The 25,866-nt window shown below is 40.8% G+C and overlaps 1 protein-coding gene and 1 non-coding gene across 4 annotated transcripts; one reads left to right on the plus strand and one right to left on the minus strand.

Moving 5' to 3' along the window:
* Nucleotides 1-1,686: 1,686 nt before the first annotated feature.
* Nucleotides 1,687-17,761, minus strand: LOC131223632 (transcription factor bHLH140). 3 transcript variants are annotated; one of them, XM_058219084.1, is made up of 6 exons: nucleotides 17,536-17,746; nucleotides 17,197-17,309; nucleotides 11,465-12,420; nucleotides 5,513-6,242; nucleotides 3,079-3,249; nucleotides 1,687-2,223 (listed from the first exon to the last, which is right to left on the minus strand). In XM_058219084.1, exons 1-6 carry the CDS (start codon nucleotides 17,564-17,566, stop codon nucleotides 1,888-1,890), a joined length of 2,337 nt encoding a protein of 778 aa, XP_058075067.1. In that variant the 5' UTR covers nucleotides 17,567-17,746; the 3' UTR covers nucleotides 1,687-1,887. The 3 variants fall into 3 exon arrangements, with proteins under 3 accessions (XP_058075067.1, XP_058075066.1, XP_058075068.1); XM_058219083.1 differs by having other exon boundaries at nucleotides 17,197-17,312; XM_058219085.1 differs by having other exon boundaries at nucleotides 1,864-2,093; nucleotides 17,197-17,312; nucleotides 17,536-17,761.
* Nucleotides 17,762-23,189: 5,428 nt separating this feature from the next.
* Nucleotides 23,190-23,314, plus strand: LOC131224579 (small nucleolar RNA Z247). Its single transcript, XR_009161052.1, has one exon. It is a non-coding gene; the product is annotated as a small nucleolar RNA Z247 (small nucleolar RNA).
* The last annotated feature ends 2,552 nt before the right edge of the window (nucleotides 23,315-25,866 follow it).

Below are 25,866 nucleotides of genomic sequence, written 5' to 3' on the forward strand. Positions count from 1 at the left end.
CAAGTCAATCCGTGACTTGTGTGGGCCACACCACATACAGAAGTGGAGAGGGGCCATGCACCATTAAAACATTCATAATCAATTTTTGGGCCCACCGAGATGTGGTTTGCAAATCCAGCCCATCCATTATGTGTGTCCCACTTGGATGAGGGTTCAGACCAAGTTTCAGATGTATGCAAATTTCAGGTGGGCCCCACCAAGTGCTTTTATATGTTTTAACGGTGTCTTCACATGATTTTAGATGGTATGGCCCACCTGAGTTCCGTATACGGCTGATTTTTGGGATATCCCATAATTTAAAGGGGACCCATCAAATGCACGGTGTTGATGGTCGACACGCATCACGGTGGGGCCCACACAGCTCGACCTCACGGGAGCTTATCGTGAGGTCGAGCGCATAGTACCTTTTCCCATATATATATATATATATATATATATATATATATAATGCTCAGCTGCTCACCAGTTCGCATGTACTCATGCAAACTTTTTTGAGAACTCATCATACGGTTGCAACTCCAAAATCTGAACGGTTTACGTCAAGCAGCACCTCGTGAAACACCATGGTCCCAATTTTTACTTTGATCAAAAACTTTAGTAGGCCATGAAAAATGAAAATAGTTTCATCCCTTGATTTGCATTCTCTTTGCTATGGCCCACCAGAATTTTAGATCAGGGTGAAAATTTGTCCCTTAGTTTCATGGGATTCCGCATCACAGGGACCGTTCGGATTAGATGCCCATATGACACGTGCGCAACACACACACACGGGAAATGGTACCGTGAGGCCGACTTCATGGGAGCTTCCCATGAGGTTGAGCTATGTGGGCCCGTGCATTTGGTGTGTCCCCTCTAGGTTATGGGAATCCCAAAAATCAGCGGTATGCGTGACTCAGATGAGTCGCACCATTTTAAACCGTGTGAAAACATGTTAAAAACATCTAAAAGCACTTGGTGTGGCCCGTTTGAGTTTTCGATAAAGCTGAAACTTGGTGTGATCCCTCATTCATGTGGGCAGCACACAATGGATGGCACATCTTAGAAGGACCAAAAAATGTTCATGAAGGTTTCGATGGGTAACCACTCTCAACTGGTCTGTGGTGTGGCCCACCTAAGTCACGGATTGAATTGATTTTTAGGCCCCACCACCCAGCATAGAAATCAATCAGATGCAACCTTCCATGGTGAGCCATGGGCCTAAAAATCAAGCTAATCCATGACTTAGGTGGGCCGCACCACAGAACAGTTGAGAGTGAATGCCCGCCTATTGAAACCTTCCTGATTGTATATAGGGCCAAGTGAGATGTTGTTTAGACATCCAGCCCATCAATTGCATGTGTCCCACTTGGATGAGGGCTCACACCAAATTTCAGGTCATTGCAATACTCAGGTGGGCTCCACCGAGTGCTTTTAGATGTTTTTGGCATGATTTACCATAGTTTCAGAGGGTATGGCTCACCTGAGTTTTGGATACAGTTGATTTTAAGGCACATCCCATAACCTAAAGAGGAGCCTACCAAATGCACGGCCTGGATGTCTATCACACATCACAGTGCGGCCTGCAGAGCTCGACCTCATGGGAAGCTCCCATGAGATCAACCACATAATATCATTTCCCTATATCTATATATAAAGAAATGATAGCTCGTTTTGATGAGAAAATTTTGATTGATTAAATGGTCACGATTGTCCAAAATTTTGGTTACTGAGAACCATTTTTAGCATAGCCCATGGGATGTATGGTTCAGATTTTGTTCTTACACTCTAAATGCATGCTAAATGCTGAGATTCATGAATCCGGATTTTTTTTTTTTTTTGAAATATGAGATTCATGAATCCAACAACTGTACATACAACAAAATCTGACAAAAGGTTAACCGTACATACCTAGGCTTCACAAACAGGTCTAGAGGGCGCATGAACTAGACAGCCATTTTGGAGTAAAGCAGCGGGAAAAGGAACTCGGCAATTACTGATGTGGGCCTTGAGGCGAGGTATATTAGGATGCGCGCTCCTACATCGATGGCACCGCAACTCCATTGACAGCAGTTTGTCATCACTGTTCAAAATCGCCTTCCCCTGGTTCTCAATCTCTTCAATCACATCAACAGAATCCCGAAAGAAAGCAGTGTTAAATGAGTTCCAGTGCTTCTTGTTCTTTAAGTGCGAGGAATTGAAATCCTGGCTGATAACATGAAGGTGCAGTTGTCGCATTGATGGGGCCTACAAAGAGAGTGCTTCGCCAGTTGAAATTTGAATCTTTCATGGATTGTGGGGTGATAAACTAGGAGCAATGCTGCTTGCAAACACACATATGAAGACCCCAAACACAAGCATCCCACTCGTGCCAATATGGCACACCAGTACAAGACATGGACCATTCATCAGGCAGGCTCATGGTGAATGAATGCACTCAAGCTCTAGCATAAAAATCGGGTTGGTCCATTTCCAGTAGGCCGGACATGGAGAAAAAATCACACAATTGAAGAGATAACCAATGGTTACATTCATCATGCATACGTGGCACACTTGATGAGGGGATCAACCCAATTCTTGTACACCATGGCTCTATCAGGTTGGGTTGTGAAGGTCCTCAGGTTGGGTTCGGGATGAAAAATGCCAACCAGATTTGAATTCAGGATGGGTTCAGGTTCAGCAGAGTCAGGTCAGGTTGGTTCAGGTTGGGAATAATCACACTTTATTTGGGTTGGGTCTAGTTGGATCAAGTATAGAGGACTTCGGGTTGGGTGCCTTGGGTAGGAATTCAGGTCGGGTTGGGTCGAGTACAGAGGACTTCGGGTTGGGTGCATCGGGTAGGAATTCAGGTCGGGTTCTCTTGAGGTCAGTTTGGGGTCAGGTTGACCCTCAACCCTACCCAACCGCACCCGAGTTCAACCCCTACTTGGCCCTGCCTGCTGATCAGCCTGACCTCACTTGCGTATGATATGCCGGTACATGTGGGGCACTACTGTTTGGCATCTGCAAATGCGTATCTGCCTCCTAAACTAGTCCTCAGCATGAATATAGTAAAGAAACAATAAGAAAACAACAGATGATCTAGCAATAACTCGAACATACCGAATGATATCCAAGGCGAAAGATTAATGAAGCATCGTCGACCAAGAACTTTTCAGCCCACTTCAATCCCACAGAGTGCATTGTCCTCAACAACTGAAGGTGTTCTTTCTGGACATCTGCAAGACGATCAAGGCCATTCCTCCTTGCTAATACCAAAAGGTGCCTCTTCGCCTATGCAAAGAATGGAGTTCAGTTTTAAGAGAAATGCAAAGGCTACTCGGAGTAGGATCTTCTATCTTACTCTCCTTGTGTGACAATATCACATACTGTAAGAGATGGGAGCTGCTCACCAGGCAGGTGGCCCCACATTGTATTCGTTGTGGCTCCAAATACACACCAGGCCGGTCATCAGGTGAGCCACACATGTACAGAAGGAATCAAAGGTTACAAATGATTGCACAATGGTCTGAATTCAACGTATAAATGTTTCCCACCCACTGACCAGAACAGCCTATTTCTTGGCTATTGCATACGCACAGTGAGATGCACCCAATCAAAGGCGTATCTTGCATGTGGAGAGAGTAGGATTAGAAATTCTGCTCAAGTAATTAGCCATATTAAGACTCATGCAAATATATCATCATCATCATCTATGCCTTGTCCTCTATCTGTGTGTGTGTGTGTGGAGAGAGAGAGAGAGAGAGAGAGAGAGAGAGAGTCATGGGTGGCCCCAACTTACTGTGTCAAATCCACTCTGATCATCAGGTGGGTCACCCAATGGTAGGCCTAGGGTCCAAAAATCATGCCCATCCATGATTCAGGTGGACCAAAGGATTGGGAAGAGTGTACAGAGGGGTGCCACCCTCCAAACTGTTTTCCTTACTGTGGCCCACCTGAATCACGGATGGGCCTGGCCTTGGGCCGAACATGTGGTGAAGCACCTAATGATAGGAGTTGATTTCACATGGACATCAGAGTGAAGCCCAAAAAAAGAGAAGAAAAAATAATAATAATAATAATAATAATTGCAGGCATTCCCCCCTCCCAACTATTTCCCTTGGTGTGGCCCACTTGAATAATGGATCAACATGGTTTTTCAGCCCCGGGCCTAAAATTTGGTGACAAATCTAATGGTCGAAGCAGATGTCCCATACAAATATGCATGGTGGGCCCCTTGAGAAATCAAGGGTGGGCATCCCCTTAGCAACTGTTTCTCTTGGTGTGGCCCACCTGAATCACCGATCATCTTGGTTTCCGTCCTAAAATGGGGTACTGCATCTAATAGTCAAAGTAGATTTCATATACACATCACGGTCAGGTACGACGCTTGCTTGTGTGTTGCTCTCAGGAGACCACACACACAAACTTTCAAGTCCTACAACCACTTTGGTTGTTGGTGATTAATTAATGTTATTGCCATAAATAAATAAGGTAATAAATGAAGGGAATGAAAAGAAGAAAAAAAAAAAGTGTTATAAAGGTAATAAATAAATATAATAATAAATGCAAGCATGCATGGTGTTATTTTTCAAGTCATGGAAAAACTCTTTTCTACATAGTATTTATTAGAATTAATTCAAATTAACAAAATCTATATTGATTGTACCTGAGGTATAGTTTTGTGTATGCGTGTGTGCATATGAGAAATGCTCACACACTACTAGTTGTATATCCAACTAGTTGGTGCACCAGGCTCACCGTGGTGTTTGTATGACATCTACCCTATCCAACAAGGTTGTCCCACCATGAAAATAGGATGCCCCAAAAATCACATTGATCCGACCATGAAAACTTGATGCCCCATGTGAATGTGGAGTTTTTTGGGTGGTTCTTTCTAGTTTTCCATGGTGCGACCCAGTTGATAGTTGGATCGACCTGATTTTTGGGGCATCATATTTTCATGATGGATTGTTAAATGGGTGAACATGTCATATAAACACCATGGTAGGCCCCACGGGCAACTAGTTGGATATACAACTAGGTGTGTGTGTTCAGAGAGAGAGAGAGAGAGAGAGAGAGAGAGAGAGAGAGAGATTTGCTAACCCCACATGTGGATGCAATAAAGCTCATGTACACGTCACCCATGTGCTGGCATGGCACATAGGTGTGAGATCCAATCCATCCATCAGGTTGGTCCGACATAGTACATGTTTTCCCAAGTATATGAATCAGGTCCACCCAGCATGTGGACCCCAGTATTGGAAAAAGGTGAATGGATTAGAAAACCTCAGCCAAGTAATTCAGCGCCATACATTTGTTTTGCTAACTATTCACAAGTGGATCAGCCTAATACGTGGTCCAGAGCATCAATATAGTGGTGCCGTTCTAATGGGTGGATTGGATCTCAGACCCATAGTGCCACGCAGGCACATGTGTGGCATGTACATAAGCTTTATTTCACACACTTGTGGACCTAGCAAAGCTCATATATATATATATATATATATATATGTGCGCGCAATAAAAAATCCAATTGAGTAAAAGAAAATCAGACCTTGGGATAAAGATCATACAGCACAACAACATCATCTAATATCTCCAGAAGGTTATCCTTATGCTGTTCGGGATGCATGGCAATATGGTAAAGAGCTTGGGCCCATGAGCCCCAACTCTTTTTCACATCTCTATCAATCTTCTCATTCTTCTGCTGAACCTTACCATCATGCACGTCACCAACAGAAGACATACTCATGTTTTCATTAGGTTGTGACATTGCAGAAGTATCTCCAGAATGACCGCATTCATCATCCATCACAATCTGTTCAAACGGAAGTGCTTTACTTTTCTTGTTTCTCTCAGATTCATAGCAACCCTCCCGCTTGATCTTTTGATCAGTATTTGGAAACTGTTCGATGAGATTTTTATGTGAATCTGAAGATCCAGGCCCGAAATTCTTGCTGCTTTCCTTCAGAGTATTTTGTTCTCTCACTATAGATGCGAAGCTTTTGAAAAGGGATGAGTAAGCCTCGCGAAGAACATTGCAACCTTTGATATAGTCATTTCGGAGACAGTTTGGTCTCTGAGGATTCATGTTGGGTCCAAGGACATGGATGACATGAGTTACACCTTCTCTTTTGTACAGAGGGGAAGATGGAGGAAGAGGAATGGCAACAGACTTTCCAGGGGCAAGAGTTCCACCCTGTTCCTTTGTTGCAATTTCTAGGGCTTCACCTGCAGCACTGAATATAGCTGCATTGACCCCGCCTCCTCCAGGTCTTAACCGCCTGCAAGAATATGCCATTAAATAATGGAGATGCCAAGAACAGTTATGCACAATATAATCTATGGAACAAGATCTGTTCATGATGTATTCATATGCAACATCCAATAGGATACAAATGCATGCAAATTATCCAGGCATGCTAGGATATGATTTACAGGTCAGCCCATTGCAAATCCGCGAATATGCGGATAGCAAATTTGAAAGTATAGCATGCTTTAGACCCTGCATGAAAGTTTTACCAAAGGTGCCACCATTCTCATTTCTAATAGACATTTAGGGCCCGTTTGGATGCAGTGTCCACAAACCCCTTTTTTGTCGATTTTTTTTTTTTTTTTAAAGATAACTTGAGATAACTTTTTCGTCGATTTTCTCAGTCAACTTTCTCATCGGATTGGTTTTCGTTGAGTGGGGAGATGGCTTTTGCGAAAATGTGTCGACAAGCAGAGGCCAAACTGGGGCTTCGCTCAAAATGCCATTTTGGGGACAAAAAACCCTTTTGTGGGTTCATCCAAATGGGCCCTTAGACTTGCTCATGTTTTGAAACAGCCACTTCCACACTCCAACCCCGGTCTGCTCCCACTTCCTCTCATGCTTCGTGCAACAAAGCTTTAGAGTCCAGATCACATCTCAAGGATAACATTCTGCTGTGCTGAGCCATGGAACAACCAGATAGTGATCCAAAGAAATTTCAATGAAAGTTTGAGGAACAGAACTCCAACCATAGTTGCACTTTGAATATCTCAAACGAGGCAGGAAATCAAGCCACAAGAGATGTTGCCCCTTGAAATCTGCATTACTCATTTAGACCTGGATCAATTTGAGAATACCACTTCGTCTTGAACAGAGTTGGGTCCTCTAGTCAACAGGTTCTTGCCCCTTGCAAGAACTTCAAGATTCAAGTTATGTAATCCTCTTCCAGCTCTCTACTGATTTGCCTATTGCTTCTGCCAACAATTTTATCTGTCGATATGACACTGTTTTCAAATATATATTCCTAGTTTATATAAGATGCATTCAGTGGATAAGTTAATTTTATACTTCCTATGGGCGTTATTTGTTTTTCATAAAATCAGTTCTTTTCTTTTCTTTTCTTTTTCTTTTTTTTTCTTTTTTTTTTTTTGAAAGAAAACAAAATTTTTATTAAAACAAGAACCAAACGAAGCTACAAAGAAGTCAAGCCGAGCCACTGAGATAGCAGCCTAGCTACACCCTAAGAAAAAGAAGATTACAACCCTTAAGCTTATTGATAATGGAGGCCCACTCAATCATTAACAATCTTGCCCTTTGAGAAATAGTATCTACCAACTTGCTCTCATTACGAAAGCATCTACCATTTCTTTCTTCCCACACAAACCACCATACAGCGAGTAGGAACATTTTCCATTATATTTAGGGGTGTCAATGGGCTGGGCTCGTGCCTGCAAAATAAGAATTTTGAATAGAAACAGTTCAAAATCCAGGCCAAGACCAACCCCAGGCCCGGCCTGTTGACAACCCTAATAATAATGTCCTTTGTTTCCCCAAATTCACTCCATGCCAGGCTTTTAAGAGACAACCCGCTGTTTAAGGAAAGGACCACAAGACTCTAAACCGGGACAAGATATCTGTCCAAATCAGATTAATGAAACGACAATGAACAAATAACTGGTCCACCGTTTCCTCATTTCCATATAGCAGAGGCAAAATTTCGGAATAATCATCGCCATCTTTCGCAGGTTATCCACCGTCAATACCTTCTTTTTGCCTACTAACCAACCGAAAGCTGTGATATTGGGGGGAACCTGATAATGCCACACGTGCTCTGCCAGCGCCTCCTCACTAGGTGCATTATCCTTGCTAAGAAAATCATATAAGGACCGCACCGAGAATACACTACATTTGTCAAGCCTCCAAATTAAACTATCCAAGGAAGAAGGGTCTGGGCGACAAATATGAACATGGTTTAAAAGTGCCACAAATTCCTTGAGCACCTCCCCCCCCCCCCCCCCCTAAAGAGAAACATTCAGAAACAACAATGGAAGGATTTGGGGCAAGGTGGTATATCCGCATGAATTCCACTTTCAGCGGAGCATCTCCCACCCAAACATCTTCCCAAAAATGAATTCCCTAACCATTCCCAAGAGAAATACCTACTCCTTTAGGAAACACCAACTTTACGCATATCACACCTTTCCATAAAGCTGATGATCTATAAATGGAAAAACCACCCTTCCTCCTAGCATCCATACTTTTGATAATCCTATTCCAAAGCTCCCCATTCTCATTCCCAAGCCTCCAAAGCCACTTGCCTAACAAGGCCAAATTCATATTTTTTAGATCTTTTATGCCAGCCCCTCCGTCTTGAAAATGCTTGCATACCTATTTCCAACCCACTAGGTGAAATTTCTGTTTGTCTTCCATCCCATGCCATAGGCATTCTTGTCGTAACTTATCAAGCCTTGACAAAACCGAAGCCGGACATTTAAAAACTGATATGAAGTAAAGTGGGAGATTCGAAAGAGCTACCTTTATAAGAGTGATGCGCCCGCCAAGAGATAGGTATCTACTCTTCCATCTCGATAAGTACATCTCAAACCTCTATCACCTTGTCCCACAAAAATTTTGGGGGCTTACCTATATATAAAGAGGAAGGCCCACAAAAGATGTCGGAAGAACTCCTGTTGCACATCCAAAGGACTCGGTGAACTACTGTAGCTCATCTTCCTCCGTATTCACCCCGAACATCTTACTTTCTGCCATATTGACCTTGAGGCCCGAAATTGTTTCAAAACACCCAACAATAGTTCTCATATTACCCACTTTTTTCTAGATTAGCGTCGCAAAACAAAAGAGTATCATCTGCAAATGGAATATGGGATATCGGGACTTCTATTCCTTCCACCTTAAATCTGCTAATTACACCTTCCTCCTGACCTTTGTTCAACATTCTTGACAGAGCTTCACCAACGATGACAGAAAGGAAGGGAGATGGCGGGTTGCCTTATCAAAGTCCTCTTGAGCTACAAAAGAAACATTTGGGAGATCCGTTGAGCAATATCGAAAAGCGCGCCAAACCCGCACATTCCCCCATACACTTCCTCCATTTATTTCTGAACCCAAGCCGTTGTAGCATATACTCTAAGCAACCCAATCTACATGATCATAAGCCTTTTCTAAGCCCAACTTGCAAACTATGCCTTTAGACCTCGATCTTTGCCTTGAATCTAAACATTCATGAGCAATTAGAGCACTATCAAGAATTTGCCTTCCCGGGATGAAAGCACTTTGATTTTTGAAAATAATGTTTCCTAAGAACACCCATAAACCACCCCCCCCCCCCGAGATGCCAGAACTTTAGCCAGGATCTTATATGGTCCACCAATTAAGCTAATAGGTCTAAAGTCCTTCAACATTTCCACGCCTGAGATCTTCAGGATTAAAGCTATAAAGGAGGCTCCAAGATCTTTTGAGAGCCGACCTCTTTCAAAAAATTCAGCCATGAAATCCATAACATCCACTATAGTTGTTTTCCAAAAGGTTTAGTAAAGCACCATTGGGAACCCATCCGGTTATCTCCTCCCAAGGCATCCACCACACTTTTCACTTCTTCTAAAGACAAAGGAGCCTCAAGGTCATTAGCTTCGCCAACTGATAACCCCTAAAACTGCAGAAGGTCCAGCCTTGGCCTATTCCAAGCTTCTCCTTGGAGGAGGTCGCTGAAGAATCGATAACCTCCTCAGTGATGCAATCTCTGTCTTCGATCCGTATCCCGTTCACCATAACGCTGCTAATCTTGTTGACCCTTTTCATAAAACCATTTCTATCTCCGAAAAAGAAAAAGTTCTTTTTTTTTTCTTTTATTTGTAAATGTATGCACAGTTGCACACAAGAGTGACCAAAACAGCAACCTTTATGTCTGGCCGCAAACTATAAGGCTTGCTGCCCAAGGAAGGTGGTCTCATGGGAACTCACAGGTTGACCATATGACCACAAACGAATGAAACAAAACAAGACCAGTTACTGTCTACTTCTCTGTCTTGAATCTTTGAGGTGTTTTTCAATTTTGGGCTCATAAGTTTCATATTGAGATACAGATTGGAGTTTCAGTTCCCAATTTTGGAAAAAGGACAAGATCTCTAAATCCCAAAAACTAGTGCCGTTGCAGTGATCAAAACGAGATGCTGGGTTTTAGTGAGGAGAAATACTCTTCCAAATATCTATGCCGTGTGAGTTCACATCTCACACAACTTCTCTGTTGTCTCACACATAGAAGCCATCATTTAGACATAGTCACGCCCAAATTTTCATTTGTGGCTGACCCGTGCCACATCAAGTACAACTCGGCATTCTCCAAAAACCCAGACGTGGATACAAGCCTGGGTATCCTATCCTGCCGATGTGCATTCAAGAAATGTCTAAGGGAGTTATGGAAAAGTCAGATATATTTAAATTTGTAGCCATATCCATCTTTCTTTCTTTCTTTTTTCTTTTTCTGTATCTCTCTCTTTTTTTTCTTTTTTTTTTGGGCGACTGGTAGCCATATCCATTTTACATTAGGATTCTATCTATCAATACACATATTTTACCCCAATTTTTAGTATCTCTAGTTCCTGCATAATTCCTGAGATTAGTCGGTCTGCAAAGCAAGTCTTGCCATCAACAACCAGCATATGAGGGAAAGCCAAATAGAGCTAGATCTCCAGATTCAAAATTCGATAAAGACAAACACAATAGGCCCCCCAACAGAATCATGATTAGATCTATCTACGTCCTCACAGATGTAACATAGAGTGAATATACATGCCATCATTCAAATCAAGCACAAACACATGAGAGTAGCATGATCTGAAATGAGAAGGCTTCAAGTCCAATCAGTTGGACCACAATTTACGGTCCACCCAGTGCAGAAATTCCATTCCATCAAGTACATGAAACATCCAACCCTTCTAATGGGTTGGGCCAACCACGAGGATCAGCTTGTGGAAAAATCAGTCTCATCCATTCATCAAGTGGACCATACCACAGAAAACAATTTTTAGCCATTGTGGATGTGACTGATTTTTGCCAAAGGTGATCCTCATGATGCGGACAGTCTATCGCATGAGTTGGATGTCGCACGCACATGAAGGGTCGAAGTTATTCGCTGGGTGGACAATTACTTGTGGTCCAACCAGTTGGACTTGAGACCTCAGCTGAAATATGTAAATTTGTAACAAAAAAAATAAAATAAAATAAAATTATTACCAGTTGGCAGCATTAGCAATTACATTACACCGCAAGCCTCGTTCTGTATAGATCTTAGTTATATCCCCCACAACTGTGAAGAACTTTCTAGAATCAATATTTTTCTTCGCAGCTTTAGCCCCAACCAAAGACAACATATGTGATCCATGAGTTAAGTCTACCAAAACAAGCCTGACATTCTCGCCCTTATTTAAAAACTCTTCAACTTGCTCTACAATGATATCAGATGCTTTCTCATGGCTGAATTGAAAATCAGCTGTCGAGATAGATGGAAAAGCTAGAGTAGGGATATCATTCCAAGAATCACCACCACCAAAAGAGCCCTCCATCTTGTTGCTGCCTTCTGTGACTTTCTCGACGGTATTTCTGATACACGTATTAATCTTTTCAGATTCCGCAGAGGAAGAATCTTTTTCGGTATTCTGTTTTCTGTTAACAGAATCCTGGAGACTATTCCCATTTGAAGCTACATTGTTGGGAACATCTACTTTCTTCAGGAATTTCATTATGCCGACCTGGACTTTGGAGTCTGTGCTTTTCTGACCAAAACAGCCAGATGAAAGGTTATCTGATGGGCCCAGCAAACGGTATGTATTAACAGCATCTAGAACATCAGTTTCATTCTGGCAAAATGTAATTCGAGAATAGCCTTCACTCAGCTTAGGCAGCTCTTTCTTTTGCAGCATGCGGTTAACAACAGCTGCAGCTTTTCCACCTTGCAGGTTTCCTTCATGCCCGGTACGCTTCACTGAACGGGAAATACAAAGTTTGGCAGGAAGATCAAGCACCACAGCATGCACATCGACCTGTGGTCCACCAAGCTTCACAAATTCAACCCGCTGTTCTCTATCTAAATTGCATCTATCAATGAACACACTTTTCCCATGCTTCAATGCTTCAGCTGCACTCTTTAAGCACTGAGACTTTGTTCCAGCTTTGCCATTTGCAATGCTGTCCTAAAAAAGAAAACATAGTTCGACATGCAAGAGCATCAATACCATGATATAGAAGGAGAGGAGAATAGTGACAAACCTACTTTGGGAAAGCTTTGGAATGTCATTGCCCAGTAAGCACAAGTTAGACACATGAAGTGATGAAAGAAGTAATGGGAAAGGAGACAACCAAAAATGGCATGAAATGGCCAAGCACTATGATAAGGGTCTGCTTAGGCCTTTCCTAACGATCATAAAAATGGGTAGAAGGAAGATATATTCTACAGTGATGGTTATATTTTCATTGAAATTAATATTGAATCATGATTATATGGTTTTACAAAGCAAGTATTAAATATATCTTCTTCTTTTTTCAGATAAGTATTAAATATATCTCATTCAGTATATTAGTGATATGAATGATCATATAACAGTAGAGAACACTGTCTATGAAATAAATCAGTCAGTAATCTAAAGTTCAAATTTGCAAGATCTGAAAGCAATTTATATATATATATATATACACACGCACGCACACCCCCACACACTCACGCCGTAGTGGGATTTCACCACCTATGGATACTCGAACCCTTGACCCGGTGTTGAAACTCCTGAGAGTCTACCACCGGAGCAAGAGGACCCATCATTTCATGCATTCTTGGTGAATTCTTCTAACTAAGAGAATTCATGTCACGAATCTCCCAAATTGACTGCTCACCCTTTAATGTGGATTTCATGATGCCCATGCATCAAATGGCATTATAAGATTCATGGTAAATCTGTGGTTTATGTCCAACATCACGAATCTGTGAGTGACTGTGATTCAGATACATCAAACCAACTGTCATTTCATCAGAATGACAACCTGGTCATGATTTCACGATGATCATGTCATCTAGTTGATTATTGGACCAGTTTCCAATCATATTTTATCAAGCTTTGCCTCCTCCAACTGTTATAACGTGGACTAGATGTGGATTATTGTCTTAAACAACAGTCTGGGGCTCTGGATGGTTTGATTGTCTACAATCTTCAAGACATCATCAGAGGAAATGGTCAAGTCATTTCTCTCATTTCTTCCCATCCGACAATGCGAATAAAAGGTGCATATGTTGGCCAATTATTGACTTCATCAGAATGAAATATGAACTGGGCATCAAATCTGAATAGGGCACTAAAGCAATGCTCAAAGTACTGGTACACTGTGTCTGTATCTCACCCTTATAATACGGAAATATCATAGGTAACATTGGGAAATATTACGTGTCATGTAATTTATTGCATTCTGAGACAAAACTAGGGGGAAATTTTAGGCAAATGGTGGAATTTTTCAGTGAATCTTCAAGAGATGTTAAAAGACACGTGATTATACATTTAGAGCTCAAAATATTTAAAAAGAAATGTAATATCACATAAGAGATGCAACAATATCAAAAATAAAAAATAAAAAATGGTCCATTTCATTTAAATTCATATAACACAAGCAATATAACCAAAATTGTCATCACTACATTGCCGCCCCGGGCAATCATCATTCACCTCCATCATCTCCACTATCATCAATACAAAATGGAGACAACGTTTGATTATTACTTGTTGAATTGCTAACGCTCATGACACATGACCCCAATTTGACTTTGGTACCTCATCCTCAAATGTCAGGCTCATGCAGCTCCTCATCAACATATCAAACTAGTCATTATGAAACCTCACTCCTGCAGCCATAACTCCATTAACATCACCTCCAATGTCTGCAATAGCTCTAGTTATTGCAAGATCAAGGCATTGATCTGCTTGGTCCAAGTCTTTTGATCTTTTGACTTTACCCACTCGTAATGTGGGTCATCCTTCTTTCATTACCAATGAATATTGTTAGTGCTTCGGTTTGTCAATGATGTGAGCTAGGGAGTCTTGAGTCGATTGAGCCTCCATTGGAAGACATTGAAGACCAAAGAATCGAAGACTTGAAGTATCAAGGCCTGAAGACAACAGGTAAACATTAGGTGTCTTGGTAAATCTAGCTTTAGACCCCTTTAGTTTCAAAACAACCTAAGTTAGATGACTTGTTCCATATTGGAAAACCTTTAGTCATCAGGTTTATGCCAGCTAGTTCAAGTGCAAAGTGCTTGAAAAGAAGGAAATCTGAATTGCACATTTTCAATTGATCTTCGATCCAATTGAGCGACCTTTGATCGGTCTTGATTGATCGAAGGCCCTTCGCTCGATTGATTGAAGAAGCACAAAATCGTCTAGCAACATTTGGCCCCAAAGTCGAATTAAGTTTGATCAACTGAAAGGAGTGCTCGATCGATCGAAGGAGTGCAAAATCGTCCAACAACATTTTGTCCATGACCGAATTAAGTTTGATTGATTGAAAGGATCACCCGATCGATCGATACTAGCCGTTATAGATCCGTTGGATTTTTTTTCTATAAATATAACATCTAGATCTTTGTGCAAATGATAGAATTTGGTGTTTTAGAGACCCTAATGTATCCTAAGCTTTACCAACAATCCTAGGCTCTATCCCAACGAGTTTTATGTCTCTCTTCTTGCAATTAATTACTCTAATGAGCATTCCAAGCTCCATTATGAAAATGTGCATGAACTCCTCCACTTTATAGAGATTAGACACTAACCCAATACGTAAGCCCTTGTCTACAATCTTTAGAATATCAATCTAGTGAATCGCCTTATTGAAACCAACTATCCATTAGTTGTAGAAGATTCAACCATCCTCCAATTGCCTTGGTAGCCTCATAGGTACCACATATGCAAGGTAGCCGATCCTACGAGCTGAAGCATCAGTATCAAAGATCGGGGGAGCGGATGAGAAGTTGATTCAAGTGTGGAGAAGCATTGATCAAGCATCTCAAAAATGCGCTACAAAGGGGCTCAATCCAACCAACAAGGGTCTTTTGTTAGAGTCTATTGTATACTCTTTCCTTGTGTAGGATCAAGTTTAGAGTTTGCAACTCAAACTCGAAATGGTTCTTGTGTAGAACCTTCACCGACACGGGTGTGTACATGTTCCACCAACACGGGTGCGTAGGTGTAAGTTTTTGTGTAGGACCACATAGGTTATTGGTGAGCCTATAGAAAATCAATTAAGTCTCCGTGGGAGCCACCGACACAAGTGGAAATGTGTTCCACCAACATTGGTGAGTACGTGTAGGTCTTTGGATAGGACCGTTACCGACACGGCTGTGTACGTGTATGTTTGTAGTGAACCTATAAAACCATTATAAAGGTTAAAGATGAACCTATTGGAGACCTCTGAGATAGTGAAATCCGATATACTCAAGGAGAGTGCGCCTGCCAGGAGTGGAGTAGGCAATTAGCCAAAGCACTATACATCATTGTGTTTGCTATTGTTTATGTGGTTGCAATTCTATTTATGCTTATGGATGATTCGCGTATATGAATGCATGAAATATATTGCATGCTAGGCACTTAACTTAGAGCACAAAATTGGTATTTTCGCATCTCACCTCTTAAACTACTTCACACAATTTTTTGATTTTTTTATAGTCTATGCAATTAGACCCTTGTGCCTTATTGAATTAATTGGTAAATCGTTTTAATCAGGCGAATATTTTTAAGTGGTCCTATCAAACCCCCCCTCCCCCAAAAGGATTTAGCCATAACTCTAAACTCCATAAGCTCCACGTAGCGTGGTGTTGTGTTAGAGAACCAACGCAATTTCAAATACATCTCCATGAAAACCCATCAAATGCAAAGGGTCACGCTCAAGTTTCTTCCCACTGTATATCTACAGCTGCCTTAGTGACAACTTCATGTTGTAGTGGCAGATGAGTTTTTGGAGCTTTGCATATCTCAATTTCTTCCTGTTATTCTTGTGGATGAGGGAAGATGTGCTACAATTTTGCTCCCATAGTGATCACAACACCGTCTGGGCCAATACACAAACCAAATAGAGGGGTGGGTAGTCATTGTCATACATTAACTACCACCCCACTTCCCATTTTATTATGGAAAGTCATAAGTTCACTAAAAAATCATGATTCCACTTTTAGGTAGGAAAATATATGTAGCTATGTGTATACTATCTATTTACACTTGTTGAATGCTATATGTTTCTCTCTTGAGTTTACAAGTGTGTGTGTGTGTGTTTTGGGCTAACACAATACTTGTCTTCTCTCTCTCTCTCTCTCTCTCTCTCTCTCTCTCTCTCTCTCTCTCTCTCTCTCTCGGCACCAAAGCAAGTTTTTGGACATGATCACAGTCTATGATTATAATACCCACTGCTAAAGCAATCAGGTCGTACAGATAGCATCGTCAAGGTATGGCCAAATAATCCTTTAAAAAGCATGGGCACTGAATCTTGGTACAAACTACGTGTGGCAATCTTTTTCCATTGACATTTTACTTCTAAAGTAGAGATCACGATCCATCTCAGAGGAAGTATTCATCAAAAGCATCAACAATACGCTGATCCAAAATGTTGTTCTTAAATCAATCACTAATGGCACAGAAGTTTCCATACAGGATCAGTTGGCAGCGTGGATTCTGAGCGATTTGTAGGATTTTAGTTTTTTTGGGACGTTTGGTGGCAAGGATTTTGATTCCTTTAAAAGAGCCCTTTTTGCATTCCCACCTCAAAGCTGATTTGCAAAATCCTATAGCTTCCACAGGTTTCAAAATCCACTGGATTCCACAGGATTTTATATCCACATTGCCAAACGACCCTTACGTAAATCAAACAGTATGCATTTTCTTCAAGCACCTGACGCATAGATAGATAGATAGATATAGAGAGAGAGAAAGAGAGAGAGAGACCTGGCAGATTCGAACCCAAGGTCGAAGAGCGGTGGACATGACGTCGTTGCAGAAGGTGGTTTTGCCACTGCCGGGAGCGCCCATCAGAATTACAACAATGACCTTCCTGCTATCTTCTAACCACCCAAAAATCGCTTTTTTTTTTCCGAAACATGAAAACATCAGAACAACGATTGTAATGAAAACAAAAATGTCTAGGGTGTGTTTGGCTGCACCAACTATCATGAAATTTCATCATATTTTTCCAGAAATTAGACCGATTGTTCCTGAAATATCATGATATATAGCGCAACCAAACTAACTCTTACCCACCAAATCCTTCCTTAAAAGATCAGTTACCTTCTTTTGACAGATCGCAATCTCCCTCCATTTCCTTCTCTCTCTGAAATTTCTCTTGATCTCTCAAGCTAGTATAGCCGGAATAGAAGAAAGCTTTACTACTCTGGTGGAGAGTGCTGGATAATACGCAGGCTCTGACAGATTGTACACGTGTTAAAGTAATTCAAAATTCGAGATGTCCACGGTGCTCTTTCAGCCAACTAGGGTCCACGAATCAGAGGTAACGATTGTTTAACCAATCTGATTTTGGGACAAACTCTTCTTTTTTTTTTTTTTGGTGGATTTCATTAATGTTTGCCAAGTATACAATTGCGGAGTGTCTGCGTATCAAGCATCGTACACAGTCAGAGTATCAAATAACTCCCCGCTGGAATTACCGTAATATGCAAGAGAGATCTCTCAATATTACACCTGCCAGGGTGATGTGCCAATCTGGTCCATCCATCTGCTAAGCCCTAGCATGGATGGCTTATTTAAAAAATAAAAAAATAAAATCCTACAACTATTAGATAATCCTGTTCGTCTGATCGGTCTTACTGAAAGCAATGGTAGAAAATGGAATCAGTTGATGGTTAGTGTTTCAGTAGGGTAGCTAGAAGAAAAGGGATGGATAGGATTGCCTCCTAGATCAGATTTTATTTATTTATTTATTTATTTTAATATAAGCCATACATTTTAGGGCCCAGCATGTGGAGCGGACCAGATTATTAGGTCAGCCTGCCACGAAAACTGTAAGAGATGGCTCTAGGTACAGCCATACGGTACAACCATCTCTCCACATCACGTGTAAGGGTGACCTATCAATCGAGACCGTCCATCTAGCTTCCCATACTGTGATGAAAAATTATTTCATAAACACCTATCGTCCGGTCCCAGCCATCTATCTAATCCATGGCCTTTGAAGCGATTGTAGTAAAAAAACCAAAAAAAAAAAGAAAAAAGAGTCAGTTAACGGACTTCATTCATGAAGAAAACTGATGTATAGGGATCTCTAATACGTGCAATTCTGTAAACACGATCCGCCCATGATCCATATCATCAATGGATGGATGGCTCGGATTGATGGGTAATGCTGCCACATGTACTGTGGAGATCCTCAACCTCTACCCTATCATTAACCATCTTAGAACTGTGTATACAGGGACATGTTTCAGTCGTTGTGATGGACCCGGAAGCACCATAAACATATCTCCCACATTGTAATATTTCAACCATTGGATCATTTCCGTTGAAATGAAGGGTTAGAACTCCTAGTATTGAAGCCCATCAACTGTAGCCCCCGTTACATGGATATCATGATCAACGGTTATCCATACCGAACTATGGCCCACATGTACGGAGTCATGAGTGTCAGTATATTTACCAAAATCGGATTGCGTACTGAGTAAACTCTGTTGGGCCCACTGTGAATTCACGTGGTTTATCCACGCCGCCCATCCGTTTTTGCAGATCATTTCAAGGGTTGAGCTGAAAATTGAAGTATATCAAAATCTCAAGTAGACTGTAGACCATACCAAAGGAAACAGTGGAAATTATGATTTCCACCGTTGAAACCTTTCTAAGGTCCCCAGTGATGTTTATTTGTCATCCAAACTGTTCATAAGATCAAACAGACATGGATGAAGGGAAAACACAAATATCATCTTAATCTAAAACTTGTGGGCCCCCAAGAACTTTTCAACAGTAGACTTCAACTGTTTCAAGTGGTGTGGTCTACTTGAGCTTTGAATATGATTATTTTTGTTTTAAAGCCCTAAATTATATGATAAAACGGATGGACGGAGTTGATACAACGCATGAATGACAGTGGGCCTCACAGAGTTTACTCAGTACGCAATCCGCTTCCATATTTACCCTGGCAATGATATTTTCCTAACTTGCATAGGGATGGGTTTGATAGGATGCATATCATAGCTACTGTCTACAGTATGAGGGCAGTTTTCCATCACTGGATTCCATCTTCCGTCCTGTGTGACGCGACAAGCAATTTTCCTTTTAACATGATAATTTCCACTGCTTGATTTGTAAAGAAAATCATACATTTCATGCAATTATTACGCTTGGATTCTTATATTTCTAACCGCTGCTGTGAGATGAATTAGAGATTCCCACTTACAAATTGAATATACTATTTAAGATGAAATCTCTATAAAATCTATTTCTCAAACAACCCCTTATGTGCATACGCCCAAATGTGTAACCAAAACCCCCTTGCACCCTTAAGGTCATCCTAACAAAGATACTTTGAGCGGCTAATTGCTTGTGTGTATGCGAAATTGAAACAGATAAATAAACCTAAAAAACAAAAAAAAAGAACAAAACAAACATATAATGGGCTCATATTCAAATCCAAGAAGATTACTGCCCTCGCTAAAACTAAACTAGTTTAAGACTTTTCTCTTGATGGGTTTGTAAGCCGTCTGTACATGCGTTATCATCTCCGCACCTCCACATGTTCCACCAAAATGAGGAGAGGTACCCAAGCCACACATCAGGTGTGTCCAACTGTGACGATGTTCCTACCCAAATATCGAAATGGTCCAATCAATCAGTTGGCTCATGGCAATCAGTTGGGCCATTGTGTTGAAAATATTTGGAAGGTTTAGAGAAGCAAAGTTTTCTTTGCCATAAATTTGTTTTCTAAAACTGTGGCCCACCTAATCAGCGAACCAATTGGATTCTTGGGCCAGGGCATCTTTATAGTGGCCCCACATCAGATTGAATGTCATGGCTATGTGCCACTCCAGCAGTGGTGGTACACATGCAGGCACATCAAAGCTCCTATCTTGATACCATCGGCTATTAGCAGTAACTTTGACTGAGATCACTAATAAAGATAGTCAAATCTCTTGATCTTCTCCAACAATCTTAACAAATCGCTATTTTGTATTTTAAATTTCAAATCAAATGTTTGTTAGGACTTTGTATTTTAAATTTCAAACTAAATGTTTGTTAGGGTTGTTATTAGGTTGTTATTTCCCTCTTTGTTTGTAAATTCGAATCTCTCGTAACCTACAATATCCTAAGTGTATATATATGCAATATACCTCTCGGATCTGGTTATGAAGCCAGAATTCCAAACAGTTCAATATCTGTCATGGTATCAGAGCCCTTGACTCACGTCTGATCCATATATTTTGTCCTATCCTATCCTCATGGCTTCCTCTTCTTCAAACTCTCATGCTGTTGCTTTTGTTGCTCCTAACCTTAGTCAACTTGTTTCGGCTAAGCTTGATGGGGAGAATTATCTCATGTGGTTATCACAAATTGTTCCTGTACTCAAAAGTAGTGATTTGATGGGCATCGTGGATGGTTCAGAACCGTGCCCAGCTAAGTTCCTCTCAGATGATCAGGGAAGACAGACCTCTAATCTCAATCCAGCTTTTCTTTTATGGCATAAAAAGGATCAGTTTGTTCTTGGTTGGATTAATGCCACTCTTTCTCATAAGGTGGCACCCTCGGTTTATGACATCACTTCTGCAAAGGCTTGCTTGGACTACTTTATCTAACAAGTTTGTCTCTCAGTCCAAATCTCGGATTGGCCATCTGAAGAGAAGACTTCAGTCCCTATCTCAAGGCTCTAAAAACTGCTCCACTTATCTAGATAATGCAAAGGAGATTGTGGCAGAACTTGGTGCAGCCGGGAAACACATTGATGATGATGATCTGATTAATTATATTGTCTTTGGTTTGAATCCTTCTTTCCTTCTTTCCTTCTTTTTATCACATTTCTTTCTATTGCTTCCCGAGATAGAACTATCTCTTTTGAAGATTTTCAAGCTGAACTGCTATCCAATGAACTCTTACTTGAGCACCAACTCAAAACCATTTCACCTGACACCAATAACTTTGCCTTCTTTGCCCGAAAACCTCAGCATCAAAATTCCCAACGGAACAACTTTCCTCTACGCTCCAACCAAAATTCCCAGCACCAAAACTTCACTCAAACATTTAACCGCAAGCCCAAATATCTTGGAAAATCAAACCAACCCTTATTACAAACACTTTCTCATAAGGTGGCACCCTCGGTTTATAACATCGCTTCTACAAAGGTTGCTTGCACTACTTTATCCAATAAGTTTACCTCTTAGTCCAAATCTCGGATTGGCCATCTGAAGAGAAGACTTCCGTCCCTATCTTAAGGCTCCAGAAACTGCTCCACCTATTGAGATAATGCAAAGGAGATTGTGGCAAAACTTGGTGTAGTCGGGAAACACATTGATGATGATGATTTGATAATTATATTGTCTCTGGTTTGAATCCTTCTTTCCTTCCTTTTATCACATCTCTTTCTATTGCTTCCCGAGATAAAACTATCTCTTTTGAAGATTTTCAAGCTGAACTACAATCCAATGAACTCTTACTTGAGCACCAACTCAAAACCATTTCACCTGACTCCACTTCATCTGGAAATTCTGAAACCATAGCAGCTAAATGTAAGAAGTTCAAATATCGACAACCAAAATTCTCAAAGAAACACAAGGCTGGCAGATTATGTTTTTTCAATTAAAAGAAGCTTGGACTACTTTATCCAACAAGTTTGCCTCTCAGTCCAAATCTCGGATTGGTCATCTGAAGAGAAGACTTCAGTCCCTATCTCAATGCTCCAGAAACTGCTCCACCTATTGAGATAATGCAAAGGAGATTGTGGCAAAACTTGGTGTAGTCGGGAAACACATTGATGATGATGATTTGATTAATTATATTGTCTCTAGTTTGAATCCTTCTTTCCTTCATTTTATCACATCTCTTTCTATTGCTTCTCGAGATAGAACTATCTCTTTTGAAGATTTTCAAGCTGAACTACTATCCAATGAACTCTTACTTGAGCACCAACTCAAAACCATTTCACCTGACACCAATAACTATGCATTCTTTGCCCGAAAACCTCAGCATCAAAATTCCCAGTAGAACAACTTTCCTCCACGCTCCAACCAAAATTCTCAGCACCAAAACTTCACTAACCGCAAGCCCAAATATCCTGAAAAATCAAACCAGCCCTCATCACAAACACCTTACCACCCTTTAGCTCCTCCTAAATAGTCCAACCAGTAGCCTTATCATCCAAATCTCGGATTGGCCATCTGAAGAGAAGATTTCAGTCCCTATCTCAAGGCTCTAGAAACTGCTCCACTTATCTAGATAATGCAAATGAGATTGTGGAAGAACTTGGTCCAGCCGGGAAACACATTGATGATGATGATCTGATTAATTATATTGTCTCTGGTTTGAATCCTTCTTTCCTTCTTTTTATCACATTTCTTTCTATTGCTTCCCGAGATAGAACTATCTCTTTTGAAGATTTTCAAGCTGAACTGCTATCCAATGAACTCTTACTTGAGCACCAACTCAAAACCATTTCACCTGACACCACTAACTTTTCCTTCTTTGACCGAAAATGGCACAAAAAGGATCAGTTTGTTCTTGGTTGGATTAATGCCACTCTTTCTCATAAGGTGGCACCCTCGGTTTATGGCATCACTTCTGCAAAGGTTGCTTGGACTACTTTATCCAACAAGTTTGCCTCTCAGTCCAAATCTCGGATTGGCCATCTAAAGAGAAAACTTTAGTCCCTATCTCAAGGCTCTAGAAACTGCTCTACCTATCTAGATAATGCAAAGGAGATTGTGGCAGAACTTGGTGCAGCCAGGAAACACATTGATGATGATGATCTGATTAATTATATTGTCTCTGGTTTGAATCCTTCTTTTCTTCCTTTTATCACATCTCTTTCTATTGCTTCCCGAGATAGAACTATCTCTTTTGAAGATTTTCAAGCTGAACTGCTATCCAATGTACACTTACTTGAGCACCAACTCAAAACCATTTCACTTGACACCAATAACTTTGCCTTCTTTGCCCGAAAACCTCAGCATCAAAATTCCTAGCTAAACAACTTTCCTCCACACTCCAACCAAAATTCTTAGCACCAAAACTTCACTCAAACATTTAACCGCAAGCCCAAATATCCTGGAAAATTAAACCAGCCCTCATTGCAAACACCTTACCACTCTCCAGCTCCTCCTAAACAGTCCAACCAACAACCTTATTAGTTTCCAGAACCCAATCAGTAGCAACAACAGCCATTCAGCACCCCCAGATCACCCTGTCAGATCTGTGGCAAGTCTAATCATAGAGCTCTTGACTGCTTCCACCGCATGGACTATGCTTACCAAGGTCGACATCCTCTAGCTCAACTGGCTGTAATGGTTGCACACTCTAATGCCACACAAGAAGGTGAAGGGACCTGGTTTGCTGACAGTGGAGCTAATCAGCGCATCACGGCCAATCTTGAGTAGATGACACTCCATCAACCTTACATTGGCCAAGAGAATGTTGCTGTTGGTAATGGATAAGGTTTGAGCATCCATAACACTGCTTCTACCACTTTTCACACTCCTACTTCCAAACTTAAACTAGATCGTGTTCTTCATTGTCCTTAAGCTTGTGCAGATTTACTTTCCATCAATCAATTCTGTCTAGATAACCATTGTTTTTTTATACTTACTGGAACTCACTATTTTGTTAAGGACAATCACATGGGGCAGACATTGCTGGAATGCAAGAGTAGTGGTGGACTCTATCCTCTCAAGTTGCAGAATTTAGATCTCAATAAGCCGCTTGCTATGGCAGCCATTGTAGGAGTTAAAGCACCTGTTTTAGTTTGACATTCTAGATTAGGGCATGCTTTCAATTTAGTTGTATCGTTTTTGTTGAACAAACACTCTTCCTTTTGTTGGTTCTTTAAATAATTCTGATGTTTGTGAACCTTGCCAATTTGGCAAAAGTAAACAACTTCCTTTCTCTAATTCTATGCGAACTTCTAGGCCTCCTCTTGAGCTTATTCATTCTGATGTGTGGTCTTGTTCCACCAAATCTCTTGGCGGTTGTTATTATGTTATATTTATTGATGATTTTTCTCGTTATTCTTGGCTTTATCCTCTTCATAGCAAATCAGATGTGTACGTTTGCTTTGGTAAATTTAAACTCCTAATTGAGAATCAATTGTCCTGCAAAATTAAGCAACTTCAAACTAATGGAGGTGGGGAATACATGTCCAAACACTTTCAATTGTTCCTTCAAAACAATGGGATCCATCATAGAGTCACCTGTCCACACACACCTCAATAAAATGGAGTGGCCGAGAGAAAACAAAGACACGTCACAGAAATGGGGTTATCTTTGTTGGTTCAATCTCAATTATTTATTACTTATTAGGTTGATGCTTTTCTTACCGCCATTTTTCTCATTAATCCGCTACTTACAGCTATTCTTAATAATCAAACTCCTTATTCTAAGGTGTTTGGTACAGATCCTGATTATTCAACCTTGCGATCTTTTTGTTGTGTATGTTATCCTCTCCTACGGCCTTACTCCTTTAACAAACTGATGTTTAGAACTAAGAGGTGTATTTTCCCAGGTTACAACTCCAATAAAAAAGGGTATAGGTGTCTTGATCTTTCTTCTCACAGGATATATGTGTCTCGGCATGTTGTGTTTAATGAATATAAGTTTCTTGCAGTTGAAGAAGTGTAATCCATCTCTACCTCTAATAGCATGTCTTCCCCGATATGTACATCTCCTCCAATTCCTTTTATTTCAAATTTCGATTTATCTCATTCTCCTCCTATTTTTTCTCATCACAATCCTTCTCTTACGGTTACTGAAACACTTTCCTCTACCGAATCAGATTCTCCTCCTACCAATATATCCACTTCTGACCCTCCATCTCAATCTATTCCTTTGTCCATTTCAGCTACACCTGCACCAACATACCTTCCTCGCCTCCTATAAACACTTAACCTCCAAAATTGCATCGATGACCACTAAATCCCAAACAGGCACCCTCATAGCCCATGAGTTCCCTAATTTTACCTCCTTCCACTCCACTAAATACTCACATATTGCTCTAACCAGTACTATGGTACCTCTTGAACTTAGTTCTTACAAACAAGCATCTCTTGATCCGGCTTGGTGTCATGCCATGCAAGAGGAGTATGATGCTTTGATGGCCAATAAAACCTGGGTTCTCTGTCCTAGACCTGTTGACCATACTGTTATTGATAACAAGTGGGTTTACAAGGTGAAACAAACCTCAACAGGTGAGGTTGGTCGATTTAAGGCAAGGCTAGTAGCTATTGGCTATCAACAAGAGAGTGACATAGACTATACTGAGACTTTTAGTCTGGTCATCAAGCCTGCAACTATTCGGATTGTTCTTACTCTTGCCATTCAATTTGACTGGACTATCACTCAGCTGGATGTTTCTAATGCTTTCTTACATGGAGTGTTACAGGAGGAAGTATATATGGAGCAGCCTAGAGGTTTTGT

This window comes from Magnolia sinica, chromosome 13 (genome assembly GCF_029962835.1).
Source record: "Magnolia sinica isolate HGM2019 chromosome 13, MsV1, whole genome shotgun sequence".
NCBI lineage: Eukaryota > Viridiplantae > Streptophyta > Magnoliopsida > Magnoliales > Magnoliaceae > Magnolia > Magnolia sinica.

Excerpts from the sequence above, each read along its gene's own strand:
- LOC131223632 (XM_058219083.1), bottom strand. The coding sequence starts at position 17,566 with ATGGAGGGAGATTGCGATCTGTCAAAAGAAG. Across the intron at positions 17,313-17,535 it reads TTGCGATCTGTCAAAAGAAG|AAGATAGCAGGAAGGTCATT; the intron begins GTAACTGATCTT and ends TTGGGTGGTTAG. Across the intron at positions 2,224-3,078 it reads TTCGCCTTGGATATCATTCG|GCCCCATCAATGCGACAACT; the intron begins GTATGTTCGAGT and ends CTCTCTTTGTAG.